This window comes from Dipodomys ordii, unplaced genomic scaffold (genome assembly GCF_000151885.1).
Source record: "Dipodomys ordii isolate 6190 unplaced genomic scaffold, Dord_2.0 Scaffold27, whole genome shotgun sequence".
NCBI lineage: Eukaryota > Metazoa > Chordata > Mammalia > Rodentia > Heteromyidae > Dipodomys > Dipodomys ordii.
The window spans coordinates 16,709,966-16,728,505 of NW_012267243.1; the positions used below are offsets into that span (position 1 = coordinate 16,709,966).

General features: G+C 39.6%; 1 protein-coding gene across 1 annotated transcript in view; it reads right to left on the reverse strand.

Moving 5' to 3' along the window:
• The window catches only part of F5 (coagulation factor V (proaccelerin, labile factor)), a 64,350-nt gene that overhangs the window by 45,232 nt on the left and 578 nt on the right, over positions 1–18,540 (reverse strand). Inside the window, exons 2-3 of the mRNA XM_013015738.1 lie at positions 15,552–15,643; positions 7,794–7,916 (exon numbers count right to left, since the gene is read on the reverse strand). Coding sequence (XP_012871192.1) covers positions 7,794–7,916; positions 15,552–15,643 — 215 coding nt within the window. The remainder of the gene's footprint in view (positions 1–7,793; positions 7,917–15,551; positions 15,644–18,540) is intronic.

The window sequence follows — 18,540 nt, forward strand, 5'->3', positions numbered from 1 at the left end:
GTGATACTGACAACCAGCATTTACTACCACTCCAATGAATACAAGATTTGAGTGTTAAAGTTATTAGGAGCTGACAGCGCCCAGGCCTAGAGTTCAGCCCCTACGCCCCCCCCCCCCACCCTCCGTAAAAAAAAAATCAGAGCTGAGAAGTGACAAGAGCTTAAACAACTTCCCATGACTTATAACATAATTTCAGTATTTTTTCTAAAGTATATGAGAAGACTCTCTTCAGATAAACAGGGAGCTTTATCTCTGGAAAGTTACAAAAGAGCTTTGGAACAAAGCAGACACAGGACCCATAAGGGTCACCCTCTGGGGTCAAACCTTGTGAATTAACCGGAAGCGCTGCCTCCTCCCTGAGCTTCACCGTTTGAAATGAGCTTGCTGGCCCCTAACCAGGGCTGCCTGCTTTCTGGCCTCATGGGGTTAAAATGAATGTTTCTGGACACCAGGCATCCACTAGTATAGCTATGAAAACATTGCAGGGATTCCGACAGAAGAAAACAACATTCTTTCCTTTGCTTTCACGAATTTTCCAAGTATAAGATGGGACATTATTTTCAGAGCAAACCATAACTTTTTAACCTTCTTCGTTTATTTCTCTGGATAAATATATGCTCATTTTTTTTAGAGGTCAGATTCACTATCAGCTTTATGAGATCATTCAGTTAATGCAGACAGGCTGTGAGGAAAAGCATGGGAACTTGGTGTCGGAGTTGACATGTCTTGTTTTTGTCACCTGTCAAGTGTGTGAACTGGGGAAAGTTTCTTAGTGGCCCTTTTAGCTTCTGTTTATTTCTGTTTATTTTAGCTTCAGTTATTCAGATTATAATCCCAAGTATATAATATAATCATATAGTCCTTCTTCTAGAGATGATATCATTGTTGATGTGTTGGTGAGAAATGGAAAATACATGGGTATAACATACCTGGCACTTAATAAGTGCTGTGGTATCTATGGTAATACATGGTGGTATTTTTAGTCAAGTATTTCTTTGTGCTGATACTTTATAGTGTATATAGCTTTAACCTTTGTGTTTTATTTTGGACGAGATGTACTGAAAATGCTCTTGAGTTCTCTTAACATGTGAGAAAGATGGAAGTTAGTGATGCCTTAGTCCAGGCTGACACCGCCAAGCATTATAGACTGGCGTTTCTCTGCACCCTAAACGGTGAGACATTTCTAGAGCTGGAAGCTTAGGATCAGGTTCCAGCATGGGCAAGTTCTGGAAAGGGAGTTCTCTTCTCATTCTATTTCACAGGGAAGAAAGAGGATGAAAGAAAAATTCTCGGGGTCTCCTTTATTAGGAAACTGACCTATCCTGAAGGGTATACCCTCCATGACAAAGACCCCACCCCCTCATATCATCTCATCAAAGAGTAGGATTTGACATATAAATTTTAGGGAGATTCAAACATCTAGTCTCTTGTAGTAGTGACATATCTACTCTGAAGGTAAAAACCGGTAATAAGATAGCCTACTTGTTCACAACCACCCACAAATTAGCACATTTCCAAGCAAAGAGAAAATAGTTTAGTCTTTATTATTAGTAATTCCTTAATCCTTTAGTTTAGTTCCACAGTCACCACCATCATAATCATTACTGATATGTCAAAGGCACATGTGCCAGGTACAAAGTAAATAAGACACATAATGAGTCTGTGAGGGGAACTCGTGGTTAACAATAGATGCATATGTGATATATTTCACCTCTACATCTTACTCAGTCCAGAGGCCACAATCGGGACACCCTTGATTGTCTGGACAGAGAACCAAACAATATAAACAACTGAGAATTACCCAGCGTCCCCAGTGTGACTGATTTTTTCTAATGATTTAAAATGTGTGAATGTCAGTGGTTTATATAGAGGTTTCTTTGAAAATATAGTGAGTTTAGTCAATGTTGTATATCTAGCTGTTCCAGTTGCCCACACCTCTAATCCTAGCTACCTAGAAAGCTGAGATCTGAGGCTTAACGTTCAAAGTCCAGTCAGACAAATCCAAGATAGATTTATCTACCCAGCAAAAAGTGGAATTGGAGGTGGTCTCCAGTGCAAAAAAGCATAAGCAAAAAGGCCAGTGGGCTGGGAATTTGGCTTCATTGTAGAGCGCTTGCCTAGCACGATGAAGCCTTGGGTTCCATTCCTCAGTACCACATAAACAGAAAAAGGCAAAAGTGGTGCTGTGCTCAAGTGGTAGAGAGCTAGACTTGAGCAAAACAAGCTCAGTGCCCAGGCCCTGGGCACACAGTGTGTGTGTATGTGTGTGTGTGTGTGTGTGTATATAACATGATGTTCTGATATACATATAAATATTGAAAAGGTTACTATAGCCATGAATATCCATATAATTGGCCAAAGTAAATCATTCAGAATTACATATTAGTTAAATGTAAGAAAGTTTTCAAATATTTGAATGGATGATGTTTATTAAGTTTAAAAGGCGAATATTAAAGCATCTTGAAGTGGATTTGTACCTGGGGATATATTCTTTATGTATACAAGTAAGAATTACTATTGATACAGTGATAGGATAATTTTTTTGAGGGGGGCGGTCTAGTCATGGGGCCTGAACTCTGGGCCTGGGTGCTGTCCCTCAGCTCTTCAGCTCAAGGCTAATGCTCTACTACTTGAGCCATAGCACCACTTCTGGCTTTTTTCTTTTTGCTTATGTGGTGCTGAGGAATCGAACCCAGGGCCTCATGCATGCAAGGCAAGCACTCTACCACTGAGCCACCTCCCAGCCCACTGAGAGGATAATTTTATCACGGCTTTTATGCTTTTCACTTCAAATAATTTTATCTTCCAAATGTAACAGACAGGTTATATTTTCAATTTTTCAACCCACTAATGTAAGATATGAAATATAAACAGCTATTTAGTGCAATCATTTGTGTCAATGCAGTTTTGGTGAATCTGATGTTTTGGCTAAGATAAAATAAAGAGTAGAACTCTAAACTAAAAAGAGGAGAAGTGGCCAGGAAAGAATATTGTGCTATAGCACAGAAAGTCCTTGTTCAGTCTAGAATAAGTTCTTTACACAAAAGGAGTCCTTTATTTTAATATTGCTCAATTCTGTTTACTTCCAGCTCAGCCCATAGCTTTCTAATCTGTTTGTTCTTGTCATGATGTCCTAAGTATTTGCCAAGAGGTTGTCAGTACTTTTTAAATGTAAAATGATGCAGTTCCATGAAAACAGCCTTTCTGCTCACTCGTTAGGGTGTTCATTCAGCCCTCCCCTGATACTTATTTATGTGATCAACTCTTTCCTCCCCATTGAAACGACTTAGCCAAGAATGCTTCAGTGCAGAGGTTCAGAATGTTCTTTAGAGACTATAATTCAGGCAGTGGGCAAATGAACATGCTGGTGGTTCTTAAAGTCTTTGATTTTTATTACACAGGGCTCACACGTCTCTTTTGAAGAAAAATTTACATTCTTGTGGTTTATAAGAATTTTTATACTAAGATTACCGTTTCTTATAGGTATTTATTATATATTCAAGGAAGTGTCAATAGAAGCCCAAAATATATAGTAAAAAGGAAAAGAAACCAAAAGAAAAGAAACACAGTCACTTACATTATGTCAATCACTGAAATATTAAAGAAAAATCTAGAAGATTCTTTTTTATAGAGAGTATTTTATAAGACTTAAATGTAAGGAATGGCCTCTAGTGTGGTTTTAAAATCCAGACAATTGGCTTATTAGCAGATGGCTAAATATTATAGAACTAAATTTGTGGTTCAGTACTCATGATACAGATCACATTGTTATAATACAAGAATATAAATCAAAGAATACGATGGCAATTTAAGACAATGAAACAAGCTTTCTAAAGGTAATGACCAAAACAAACTTGAAAATTTTACTGAACAAAGTTTGCTCAAGGGTATGACTTTTCTGTGAATGCTACTTACATATAAACTTTCTAAAATTTAGCTGGCCATTGAGACCTTTTGGGTGATAGAAAAAATTTGCAATGATTAGGCATAGTTACAGATACTTTATTTCCTGACGTTAAAGCATGTTCCTATTAAATACATTTCTAAATGAATTTTAAGTACTGTTGCAAGTCAAAATTTACCTATTTCATCAGAATCAGTAACCCACCTGTTTGCTTTCTAGTACTGTGGTTCTCTAACCTATCATATTTAACTCTCTATACTTAGCTTGGGAGCTAATTAATTTATGCCACAAAAATAGCTTAAACTGTGGAGGGAGACTATTGGTGAGGAGGATGTGTATTACACATGGAAAAGGAGATGCATGTTTATGGGAATGTGCATGTGTGTGTGTACACGTGTGTGTGTGTACACGTGTGTGTGTGTGCTGGTCCTCGGGCTTGAACTCAGGCCTGTGCACTGTCCCTGACCTTTGTGCTCATGGCTAGCACTCTTGCCAGTTGAGCCACATCTCTACTTTTGTTTTTTTGGTGGTTAATTGAAGATAGAAACCTCACTGCTTTTTCTGCTCAGACTGGCTTCAAACCATGATCCTCAGCTCTCAGCTTCCTGGGTATCTAAGATTATATAGACCTGAACCACCAGTGCCCAGCTGGAAAAGGAGGAATTTTTTAAAGGAACAATATATAATAAAATGAATAGAAAACTAGTCATTTTCTGAAATGTAGACTAGATTTCCAGGATAAAATTTTACTTTCTTTATTTGTGAGACCCGAAGCACTACAATGCACCATTAAGAAATCACAAATGAAAAAAGAAAAAATGGAGGCGGGGGGGGGGCATGGTTCAAATGATAGGAGGAGAAAAAAACCCTCATTTGATCGCCAAAAGAAGAAAAAGATGTAACAAATTGAAGAGGTAGCTGCATCTTAAGCTTTTTTTTTTTTAAGATTGCCAACATAGGGCTGAGTAAACATTCCGGGAAGAGGAATGATGTGGCAAGGTTCTTTCCTGGTGCAAACAGCCTAGCGAGGGCGCAAAGTCCGCCACGGTCTCCTCCTCCCATATTTGAAGTGGATCCTGCAAGGGACACTGACATTGGGAGATGTTCCCTTCCTGCTTGCATTGCGGAGCAATTTGCTAATGCCGTTGCCTGGAAACCTCCTGAGCAAGCTAAGCGCTAAGCAGCTGCTCATCATGTCACGGCGTGACATGTGTGAAGTTAGGAATGTAGAAGACACACCTGAAGTCTTGTCAGATTAAATACTGAAGATAGATGACATTCCAGTTATTTTCCCCACGGGGTGTGTGTGTGTGTGTGTGTGTGTGTGTGTGTGTGTGTGTGTGTGTGTGTGTGTGCGCGCGCGCGCATGTGTGTTACTCATCATTTCATACCTGCTAGACAGGTGCTCTACCACTGGAGTCACACCCCCAGTGCTCTTTTGCTTTGTTTTGTTGTTGTTTTTTGGTCGGTCATGGGGGCTGAATGCTGGGCCTGGGCGCTGTCCCTCAGCTCTTCAGCTTAAGGCTAGCACCCTATCACTTGAACCACAGCACCACTTCCAACTTTTTTCTTCTTATGTGGTGCTGAGGAATCAAACCCAGGGCCTCATGCATGCGAGGCAAGCACTCTACCACTGAGCCAACTTCCAGCCCATGCTTTAATTGTTTTTCAGGCAGAGTTTCATATTTTTGCTCAAGGCTGCCTTCAGGCTCCAAGATCCTGTCACCTATAGTCTTTTCTATAGGTGGCAGCAGAGGCATATACCACCGTGCCCAGCATAGACATTTTACATTTCTTGAGCATTAAGTTTAGCGAAGGCAAATACGCCTGGAGAAGGGACTTCATTGACCTGTTGCTCACTTAGGCCTTAGTAGTATTGAGTGTGACAATAATTTATATAGGAAATAATATGTGTGAGAATGACTTTCTGACTCACAAATTATCTGGTAAATGTTAAACTATTTGAACACATTTTGATAGAAGAATCTTCTCCACTGTATAAGCTAAAATTTATTGGATGCTTATTATATGCTAGGCATTTTTCTGAGGTTTCATGATAATAAACCTGTATAAGAGTTCTGTATGATTATTCTTCTAGTTTCAAAGGTGAGAGAATCAAGACACAGAGAGGTGGAATAACTTCCCAAAAGTGATGAAGCTAAGGGTCAAGATAAGATTTCCACTGGATAGTCTAGTCTATAAGACTACACTATAAACTAGTTTGCTACTGCTTCACATATATGATGGTTGGAATATATGAGAGAAGGGAAGGTTATCTGTGAAACATGAGAAGTCTGACTTGGTTTTAAAGTGTTCTTATTCTAACAGTTACAAAATTACACTATAATAATTGTTGCACTATAGACTATTACAACAACTGCCCTTATTTCAACAACTGGTACAATTATTGTTTATAGCAGTCCTTGATAGAACTTAACTCTGAATACTGTAATCAGAACAGCAGGATAATCAGAACAATGTAAACAAAGCCTCTTACTATCCCATGGCTGATACAGTCACCTGCATTAATTACCATTATCTTCATGGTCATTGCTATCATTATCATCATGTAGTCTCTGTTATTTATGGGAGGCTTATCAAGTCATAGGAAGCATGAGATCTCCTGAATGATCTCATTTAATCCTCAAAACTATCTTGAGGAGTGAGTATAGCCACTCCCATTTTATAAAGAGAACTAAGATTAAGAGATGTTAAAGTCATAGATTCAGGGGCTGGGAAGGTGGCTCGGTGGTAGAGAGCTTGTGTTGCATGCATGAGGCCCTGGGTTTGATTCCTCATAAGCACCACATAAGCAGAAAGAAAGCTGGAAGTGGTGCTGTGACTCAAGTAGTAGAGTGCTAGCCTAGAGAGCTGAAGAGCTGAGGGACAGCGCCCAGGCCCAGAGTTCAGGCCCCACAACCGACCAAAAAAAAAAAGTCATAGATTCAGAAGCTATAATGCTAGAATTTGAACCTAAGTTTTTCTTTAAAGCTAAGTCTTTCTTTAAAGCTATGTTCTTAACTACCTCACTATGTCCAAAATTCCAGAACTATGTCTAGTACCATCACCATCAAATGCCACTTACTGACCGTCATTATGTGCCAAACCAACCCTGTCAGGCTAGTCAAATATCACTGTGGGTTCAATTCAGCTAGCTGCCTGCTGCTGTAAACAAAGTTTTATTGGAACATAACCTTATACATTCGTTTACTTATTCACCCTGGCTGCTTTTATGCTAATAGACAGAGTTAAGTAGTTGCCATGAGATTCTATTACCTGCTAAGCAATTTACTAGTAGCCTTTTTTTTTTTTTTTTGCCGGTTGTGGGGTTTGAACTCTGGGCCTGGGCGCTGTCCCTCAGCTCTTCAGCTTAAGGCGAGCACACTACCACTTGAGCTACAGCGCCATTTCCAGTTTTCGGGTGGTTTATTGGAGATAGGAGACTCAGGGTCTTTCCTGTCCGGCTGGCTTTGAACCACAATCCTCAGATCTCAGCCTCCTGAGTAGCTAGGATTACAGATGTGAGCCACTGGCGCCCAGCTATGGTAGCCTTTTTTTTAACAGAAACTTTTGCTGACCCTTGCCTTAAACCTTCTTAAAATATAGTATTATTATTCTAAACTTAAAGGTGAACATATTAGACTTTAGAGAGATCAGGTAATTTGCCACTCAAATATTAAGATACATGAAATGTAACAAAACCTGAAATCTAGATGATTCCAAATGCCCTTTTTCATGTCTGATACTTACAAAGGCAATGATATACATAAGAACAATGGGTAGAAAGGAGAGTCTCTGACAACATGAGACCAGCAGTTATCAGTCTGTGACAATGGAATCCAAGAGTTGTACATTTTCTCTTGCTGGAGGGGCAACACATCCCTCTTACCTTCTGAGAGTTTACTGTATCTAATTCCTTGAGGGTGGATGCTTACAGGCTTGTCAGCCTTGTTTTTGAAGTGAACTTTCAAGGTATCTCCAACTTCAGCATATAAAGTAGGCCCAAGAAGTCCTATGGAACAAAAATTTTAAGTCAACGGTGTTTAGGATCATCAAAGACAGGGCTGTTAAGAAATAAGAGTATTCAAGAAACCCCTAAAGTGATTGCTGTCATTCTTCCTGGTCCTAAAGGTGACCTGCTTCTCTGAAGTCTAGAAGACTTTGCCAACTCTAGCTGCATTATGGTAATCCTATTTTTAAAAAATAGGAGGATAAAATCTTTGGCCTAAACTCAAAGCAATTCAAGAGTAAAAGAAATAGTTCTAACCAAAAACAACCCACCGTAATCACTGTATTTTCTTTTTTAAAAAAAAGACTATTATCCATATTGTCAAAAGAAGAGATCATTTTCAATTATGCAGAAGATGTGAGGGACTGGTTACCTTAGATTTTTCCGAAGTGGGAACCTCAGAGACCTCAGTGAAGTAAAAGAGCAAGTCACATAGATCTCTAGTCCGGGGGGGGGGTTCAAAATCCCTTAACTAGAAGTGAGCTTAATGAATCTAAAGAAAATAACAAGCAGGAAGAAGGAGACAAGAGAGAGATGTGAAGGGCGAGTTTACCCAGTCTCTGTGAAAGACTTTGGATTTTCTTCCAAAAACAGTGGCAAATTGCTGGATCTTTGTGCAAATGAGGTATGGTTTGACATGTGTACTCCTCTGAGGAAAGAAGTCTATGTAGTGACCATAGACTGTGTATAGTCTGTGTAGTGACTCTAGACTGTGTATAGTCTCTGTAGTGAACTGAGTAAAAGCAGAGATCTGATAGTGTAGGACAGAGATGGTGATTTATTGGGTCAGCATGTGTAGCTATGAAAAGATGAGAGTGATAGGATTTCTGGACACATTTGAAAGTAAAGCCAACAGGAACTTGTGATGAGTCACACAGGGCACCTGAAAGAGGAAAGCTAAGGATGACTTCAAGATATCTGATTTGAGAAGCTGGTAAAAAAATCAGTTACATGACAGGGAACAAGCCGGGAGCAGGCTAAGTAAGCAGATATCCGGAGAAAGATTCTACTTGCTACGTGCCAAACACTGTGCTGGACTACAAAGAGTTCCTCTGCCAGGAGCTCTCAAAGCTAGTCTGGACATAGACATACACTGCAGCAGCTCCCAGGGCAATATTGAACAGAAACTAAGGGAGCAGACGGGATACAGAAACAAATGTGTCAGGGGAGTTAACTGAAAAGTTTATATCTGAGTCCAGGTTTTGAAGAATCACACACTAGAAATCCTCAAAATGTAGTCCGTGAGGTCTCCATTTCAGAATAGCTTAGAAGAAAGTTTCCCAGTTACCACAACATCCCCAGATCTGAGATGGACCTCGTGAATCTGTACTTCAATGCTTGCTCACTCCCATGTGATTCTGCGTCCATGAATGCTTGGAGATCTATCACCAAAGCCCCACCTCAGACAAATGACAGGGATCAGCTGCTCTGACTTCCAAGCTATTCGTGGCCGGGGGGGGGGGGGGGGGGGGAAGGGGGGAGGAAGTTACCATGGTTATGGAGTTCCACCATTAATTGTTTGCGGTGGTGATAATTCAGACAGGACTTCCACCTGAGCACTATAAAACCTTAAGTTAATTCTGAAAATAATTTTAAGATAGATATTAAGATCCTCCTATTACAGCTGAGAAAGCTGAGCTTCAGAAAATTTAAATATCTTGTCCAGGCTCACAAAAATAATAAGAGGGAAAAGTCATAATTTAAACTTATATCTTTATATCTGTGTGACTCTTAGAGAACTTTAAGCCATTTCATTATATCACACCCTTCACTTTGTATTCATTCATTTAAAAAAATATATTGATTGCCAGACTCTTGTGGCTCATGCTTATAATCCTAGCTACTCAGGAGGCTAAGATCTGAGGAATATCATTTGAAGCCGTCCCAGTCAGGAAAGTCCTTTAGTCTCCAATTATGCACCAGAAAAGCAGGAAGTGGAGCTGTGGCTCAAATGCTAGAGCACTAGCCTTGAGCAAAAAAGCTTTGAATTCGAGCTTCAGGACTGGCACACAAAATAATGACTGCTCACCATTGTCCTAGGTGTCATAATTTCAGTGGTAGATAAGCATAAAATAGATAGACTCCCAAAATGTATCCAATAGAGTTTATAGCTAGTAGGAAAGCCAGATTTTAACAAATGTTCATATAAATAGTTAATTTAAAACTGTGGTGTTATGAAAGGGAAGTCTAAACTGCTGGGAAGAGAATTTGGTAGAGGGATCTAATTTAACCTTGGAGCCAGGAAGAGTGTGAGAGTAAGGAAAACATGCTCCGTAGGTAGTGATGCTTTCCCTGAGATCAAAGGCACAGAGGCAAAGAGATGGAGAGTGAGATTAGTGTGTACAAAGACCCTGAGATTTCAGGAAACTCGGCCTGTTCAGATAATAGCTAGATGGCCATAAAAGATCTTCATAGTAAGAAAAAGGGAAAAGGCAGAGCTGAAGTCATAAACTGAGGCCCAATACTTCAAGCCTTTTTAGAGTTTTGTCTTTAATAATAATCAGAGGCCACTGAGGTTTTCAGGAAGGTGTAGATTTTTATTTTCACATCTCTAGCTGTGTTTGAGAAGAGTGTTCTTAGGAGAATCCAGAGTGTCTGGGAGAGAAGGCTGTTTGAGAGATGTTGGAAAGATGGAGGTTATGGTGGTAGAGATGATGAGGAAAGAATATATTAGATATTTAGGAGGAATTTTCAGGACTTCCTAATGGTTTAGCTATGAAGTAGAAAGTGAGGAAGACCAAGTTGTTATGGACAGCCAGTGAGATTCTAGTTCTGGGTACCAGGTATGTCATAGGGCTGTTCCCTGCAGCAGAAGATTGTGTGTGAAGATTTGGTTTGGTGGATGTAGTAAACAAAGTAATGTCCCCTCCCCTCAGATAAGTCCATGTTTTAATACCTAGGATCCATGAATATACAGGACAGAATATGCAATAGGACTCTTGCACATGTGATCAAATTAAAGATCTTGAGGGATGGAGATTTTTCTGGGTTATCAGATAGGACCAGTGTAACCACAAGAGGCCCTTAAGAGAGATGTAAGAGAAATTTAGAAAGAGATTAGATGATGGCTTTATGATGGAAGGGGCTTTGAGCCCATGAATATAGACAGCTTCTAGGAAACAAAACGGGCAAGGAAACACTTTTCCTCTTCAACCTCCAGAAGTAACACAGCTTTGCCAACACCTTGATTTCAACCCAGCACAACTCTTTTTAAACTTGCCACCTGTAGAACTATAACAATAATGGGATAAACAAGTGTGTGTTGTTTTAAGGCGCTACATTTTTGGGAATTGGCTATAGCAGCAAGACTAACCAAAATCTCAAGAGAAGAAGCCCTGTTTCTTACACCTACCCTCCTAGCTACCGTTATCTGTTATTATTTTTTTCTTAACTAAACTCCTTGTTGTAGTGTTTCATACCTTCTTGTGCCTAAAGCCTCTTGTTTGTTTATTTTGATGTTAGCTCTGCACAGGACCATGAAGGCCATTAGAGGTGGTTAAGAAAACCTGGGAGGTGTGTATGGGGCCAAGATGGTTTGCCCATGGTCAATCTATATGACTCAGTGGAACCACAACACAGGTCTTTAAATCCTCGAGACACACCTTTCTCCATTACCTCCCACGAAGCACGTTCAAACCCTCATCTTCCCAGAATAATCCAGATGTTTGGAGCCCTGACCCTATCTGATGATACTGCCCAATCTTGAGTCTAGATGCTGCTTTCTATCTTGGTTCTCATGGAAACTCTGCCTGGGTCGCCCGGGAGCCAAGTACGCAGTGACAGTGCTGTCACATGATACGCTGCATTTGTTGGCGTGAGTCCTTGCTTGGTTGATTTGTGAGTTGGCATTGTATGAGTGCGAAGGCAGATGCCAGGAATAAGCCTCATAAATCATTAACCTAATGAGACTTCATGTTTCAATGGACATTGGCGTGTTTATTCAGAAACAAGGAAAGACTAAGTGCAAAATGTATACTATATTTCAATATATTATATATGTTGATATATGATATATTTTAAATTTTATAAATGCAAGTCAAATATTTTAGCATGTAGGCAAACACATGAGTGATATTTTTTTGAATTGCTCTTTTGCCTCTCCATTAACCATATTTCCTTACCCCTTTGCAGCCTTCTTCTTGGTGAAGAAGTGAAAATAAGTAGGTCATGTCCCAGACCCAATAAAAAGCAAGACCTGTCTCAAAAATAACCAAACTGAAGAGCATGCCTAGCCAGCATGAAGGCTTAAGCTCAAATCCTACTACCACCAAAACCAAGATCATTAGACTTCTTAAAGCACAAAATAGAACTCTTGAAAATGAGTCTGGTCCCTCCATCTATCCAGATGTCCATAAACCCTATTGGACAAGCATCTTCAGAATTCTGCCTGGCAGCCCAGCCCCTACCTGCACACACAGTAACATCTGGGCTCATGCTACTAAAGGGAGGTACCATGACTTGTTCAGGACCTCAGCTAGAACCATATGTAGCAGGTAGCTGGAACAGCAAATAGGTCAAAGATACAAGTGACAAGGATTAGGCTGGGGAACAGGAGTTACCATGAAGTTAATGACAGTGGTTGCATACAGCTGTTTTTGTTGTTGTTGCAATCAAATCTGAGGCTTTGCTTTCAGAGAAGCCCTGCCTCCTTATCTTAACTCCAACCAGGGATGAACAGGATCCTGTACTCTATTTCAGAGGAGTTCAAGAGAAGGCCACACAGAAATGCATGTTAGAATTCCTTAGTCCTCCTAGAACAAATACATCCCAGAGTCTACAGCCGCTGACAGAAAGGTAATGATTGAAGTGACAAGGGCTTAAGCATAAATCGCAGGCTGTTTACATCAACTCTCAAGGTCTCTTTCTGATTAATACGGTTAACTCGGGAATTCACCACTGAAGTTCATCCTCTGAAAGGGTTTCCCTTACAATACTTTCCTCTTCAAAAGCTACCAGTGCTTCCTTGTTGTTGCTTAAAAGGGTCCAGACTTGCATTGGGCCTTTCTGCCCCAGTGACACTCAGAACAATGTCTTCCCTAGCACAGGCATAACATTTGGTTAACTTGACTGAAGCCATAGGTAGCTTCAACCACCTACCCTAGGCCTAAGGAACATGCTTGCTAGATCATTCCCCACTTTACCCACTTACGATTTAATCGAATCATATTTAAAATTCTACTGTACATGCTAAGCTTGGAGTTTCAGCATTAAAATGAATAAACTCTGTGGTAGAGAGAAGACTCTTCAACTTTCTGTCCACAACTACAAATGTAATTTCACGGACAACCTTACTGTCCTCCCCTGACCCACAATAAAAGTAGGAACTCTTTGTTTATCTACCACTAACTTAGCTCAAGCTTTGAGTGCCTTTGAATTCCAAGGTCCCTCACTCCCTTGCAGAACTACCCTGTTTCTCATCCCAGTTTTTGAAAAGAATTGTGCATAATTCTGACTGCTTCTGTTTCCCCATTTCCATTCTCTCTTTAACCCTTGCCATGTGATGGTCCTTACTACTCCCTGACCAAAGGCAGCAAAGCATTTTTGGTCCCCCTGTGAATAGTTCTTGGTGATGCTTGACCCTTGATTCCAGGACACCGCATTCCCTTGCTTCCCCTGTTCTTTCTGGGCAAACTTTCTCAAGCTCCTTGGTGACCTTTTCCTTCTTTGCATATACTTTGGACCTTGCTCCTTCGAGCTCTGTCTACACTTGTGTATTCTCACCCTCTCTTGAAGCAGCATTTACCACCTTAATGATGGTGTCTCCCAACTTTGATATCTAGTTCAAATCTTGCTCCTAAAAAACAAACTTGCATATCTGTCTGTGCAGTTGTCAGTATTACACAGGCCCTGCACAGACACCTTGAACTCCAAATCTGAGCTCATTAGCTTCCTTCATAAGGCTTCTCTTTTTCCTAAATTTTCCTTCCATTCTTCTGTTTAAAACCTATGAAGACCATCATTATTCCTCTCGTATTCATTATCAGCATCCTGCTTAGTTGATTTTAGTTTCTAAATATCTTTGGACACTCTTCTTATCTAGACTGACACCAAAATGCTCAAACTAGTTTCTTGGGCTCTGGACTTGTCTATCTAAAGAAGAAATATTAGTCTCTCCCTCTTGCTTAACTCCTTTCAATGAGTCCTGACTTCCCTCAAGAAAAGCCCTAACCACGCAGTTCCCTTATCTGGTTGTGTCCCTCCTCTAGTTGTATCACTTGCTAGTTCTGGTTTGTGTGATTGTTGCCCCCCTCCCCCTGGCTGATCCTGTCATAGTCCCCTTAATGCACCATACACGCTCACCTCCTAGCCTGTATATACTGTGTCTTGGACCTAAATGCATCTTTAGAAAAGGGGACTAAGTATAAGAAAGAGGAATAGAGGAATCGGCAGGCAAACACAGGCACTGACATTTTTATCAGAGCAACTGCAAGGGACTCAATCATATTTGAGCACCTTAGGGAGAGATGTAATAAGAGGAAATGTAGAGAATGATGTAGACTCCTCACCCAGGAAATCAGTAGCGAAGAAAAGGTGAAAAAGCAAGAGGAAATAGATTTGTTTTTCTTTATCTAGTTAGGTATTTGTCTGAGCATGGTTTTGTTTTGCTTTGTTCTTATTGATTTTTGACTGGAATGATGACTCAGTCCAAGAAGGATTACAGATTAACAGACATGAGAGGAGGGACAGACTGTGATGAGTAGGAAAGAGGCAGAGAGAGAGTCCAGGAACTCTGACAGACACTCGCCTGATTTGGAGAAGGACGGATGAACTGTGGGTAGGAGGATCCAATGAGAAGAGGCCCTCCCATCATTCCTGTGAAAATGCGTCCATATTTAAGATTCTAAAACCCTAGTCAACCTAGCCTCCTTGATTAAAGATGACAGGAAGAAAAATGAAGATTTTCTTTTAAAAAAATTGCTTGGTGGGTTCATACGTAATTATTTAAAACAATATTTAAATGCATATATATTCAAAGGAAAATAGATAAATGACAATACACAGAGAATAGACAATGGCTGAAGGAATACATACACATTGAGATCCACAATACTGTAAGATATATGATCATTCTGTGGATCAAATGATCAAGAAGACATTCTGTTAAGCACATCTGTGCTTCTTTTTTGGTCCTGGGGCTTGAACTCTGGGCTTGGACACTGTCCCTGGGCTCTTCAGCTCAAGGCGAGCGCTCTACCGCTTGAGCCATAGCGCCACTTCCGGTTTTTCTAGTCTCACAGACTTTCCTGCCCGGGCTGGCTTTGAACCGGGATCCTTAGATCTCAGCCTCCTGAGTAGCTAGGATTACAGGCGTGAGCCACCATCGCCTAGCTTATCTGTGCTTCTTCCTTATCTAGACTACTGAATATTATTACAATTGCATTCTGTGTCTGTTTTTGACAACGGGTAAACATAGATGGCTTCATGGATATTGTGACTTGTGAAATGTCCCAGGACTCCAGCTCAGAAGGGCTGCTGTCTGGCTTAATCCTTGTGCACCAAGCCCACATATTATATAGCCAGTATCATTTGAAAACAACAGTTTTACAAAATGGCACTAAGTGGGTATTTAGATACAAATAAGTAGCACATTATCTAAAGAAAGTTATCATTTAAAAGTAAAAAATGTTTCAGGCTTACCTGAAATGCTTGATTGTGGTTTTTCCTTCTTAAAATATGCCTCATACTCTCTATAGACGATTTTTTTAAAGGATGTTGTAGAAGAATTCAAACTGGAAACAAAACACAAAAATATGAAAGATAAATATGGCAGCTACTCAGGTTACAAAAAGGTCAACCTTATACTAAGATATTTAATAAAATAATAGTATTTTATTATATTTTAGAAACCCCAAGTTTTATATAAAGACAATGAAATAATTATTGATATCTTCAAAAATAGTCTGTTGTGATAAGCAATTGTTTTCCTCACAAATTCAGCTGTTCTAGCATTTTATCAGGATAAATTTTCTAAAAAGGAAATTAAAATCATCATGTGAACTCAGACTCTAGGTTTAGATTAACTGTACAAGTGATAGTCAGGTGCTAGTGGTTCACAATTACAATTCTAGCTACTCAGGAGGCTGAGATCTGAGGATTGAGGTCGGAAGGCAGGTGGAACAAAAAAAAAATCTATGATATTCATATCTCCAGTAAAAAAGCCAGAAATAGAGATATGGTTCATGTGGTGTGGTGGTAGTCTTGAGTGGAAAAATACAAGCCAAGAGTGGGTTCAAGCCCCGGTACCAGCACATGCGCGCAACAAAGTTTGAAACATTATAAAATTATTTATAAGTTAATATTTGAGCTCTTTTCAAACTAGCCAATCAAATCTAGGTTAATTTTTTTCTATATCTTAGAATACAATTTTAATTTACTGAGAAACCTTGTGAATTGGCCCTATTGCTAGTTGAGAAGATAGGGGTGCATAACAGGGGCATAAGGGATTCATATGGGAAGCAAATAAATGCAAGTGCCATCTTAGAAAACTTAAATAATCTTTTCTTTTTGGAGGTGCTGAGTTTGAAATCAGAACCTCATAATTGCTAGGCCAATGCTCTACCACTTGAGCCACGGAGCCTTAGCTCTGCTTTATGCTGCTTGCTTTGCTGTTGTTTTGGAGATAGAGCCTGGTGAGTTTTTCTGCCTAGGACTAGCCTCAAACTGTGATTCTCCAAATCTCAGCCTGCTGAGTAGCCAGACTTATAGGCATAGGCCACTGGCACCCAGCTACAATAACCTCTAGATTAAAAGTAGAGACAAGAGACAAAAAGATTAAACGATTTCCTCTCCTTTATCCTGACCCAGATAAGAACCGTTTTACAGTATTCTTTACTTTTAGGTTGAATGGAGTCCTCAATTGTAACAACTATGGTACCAAATTTCACAGAACAGTGGAGGCCTTTAGGAGAGAACTTCCTCCAGCTAAGTTCTCTTGTCCATTACGTACCCAACTTTTCTTCCTTTTCAGGTAAAAACCAACCAAGATCATATACTGTTATTATAATTCTTTTTAGAACTGGTCCCTAACTTGGGATCCTTTGACCTATACTTATCCATTTTATTTCCATAAGCATAGCAAGTTAAAGAGAAGCCAACAACTAAATGTTTATTTTACTCACAAGTAGGCAAGATGAATATAATCAAGAATGTATCTTTAAGGTTCTGGGGTGAAATGATATAACACCTGCCTAACAAGTGCATGGCCCTGACCTCAAATAAACAAGAAGTTCCAAAGGCATGGCTGAAGTGGTTGGACACGACTAACAAGCTTATGAAGTCTTGAGTTCAAACCCTAGTAGCACCAAAACAAAAAACAAAGAATGCTCTTTTCTGAGTATTGGTGTAACTTAGATGATCACGTTAAGGTGAAATATATAGAATAATCTTGTTAAAGGAAGGATTTATTATAAAAGTAAAATGGTATGTAATTCCCTTCAAGATAGTTTAGTAACAAAAAGTTTTCAAAAGGTTAATGTAATAAACTAAAAGCCTTTCTACTGTTACATTATTGCTTGGCAGATTGCTGTGGTTTTGTAACTGGAAAAGAGGAACACATCTTTCACAATCCTCTAAACTTTATGCTAAGCTTTAAAAAAAATGAGTCACACTAGGAGGTTTACTATTTGAAATAAAACACGTAACTGGAAATATTGAATAAATCTTAAGAATTTCTGAGAATCCTTCCTTGTCATTTTTCAACTATAAAAATGATGATTGTAGTTGATTAAGTTTTCACTTTTTTTTTCTTCCGTTGGTCCTGGGGCTTGAACTCTGGGCTTGGGCACTGTCTCTACGCTCTTCAGCTCAAGGCTAGTGCTCTACCACTTGATCCACACCGCCACTTCTGGTTTTCTGTGGTTTTATTGGAGATAAGAGTCTCATGGACTTTCCTGCCCAGGCTGGCTTTGAACCTCAATCCTCAGATCTCAGTCTCCTGAGTAGCTAGGATTATAGGCGTGAGCCACGGGCACCCGGCTTAAGTTTTCACATTTTTTGAGTAACATATACCATTTAATAGTAACCTTACCAAAACACCCAGGATAAATTGTATTCTAAGAAGTGGTTTAAAGTGAGAAAAACTGAGGTCACATTAAACATCCACAAATTAGTCAAATATGAAACAGATAAAAGACAAAGTTGCAAGTATTGCATTTCCGTGGTGTTATAAGAAAGTAACACAATAATGGAAACAATTGTTCAATTATCTGCTTATAATAAAGTACAAACTGCACCTCTTTCCTTTTAAATGATGAAAGCTGCATAGACCATAAAATAAGTAAGAGCTAGAAATTTCATGAAAAATATGAGACCACTTAAGCAGTAGTTTGCAGGAAGACTCAGTAGGGAACTAGAGCTGAGTACTTCTTTTGAACCTATCAATATATCATGACAATTATCAGCCACACTAAACAAATTATACTACAGAAACCCCAAAATTTTGTGCAGAAAGACGTATCTAACCCATCGACCCGAATCTTCTCTCCCCTACAGCTTCCAGGCAAAAGACCGTTTCCACGGGTTAATTGTGTTCATGATACTTTATAAACTGCGCTTACTTGAGTGGTATGAAAGAGAAGTAGGGGGAGAGAGGGAGGAAGGAAGGGGGGAGAGAGGGAGGGAGGGAGAG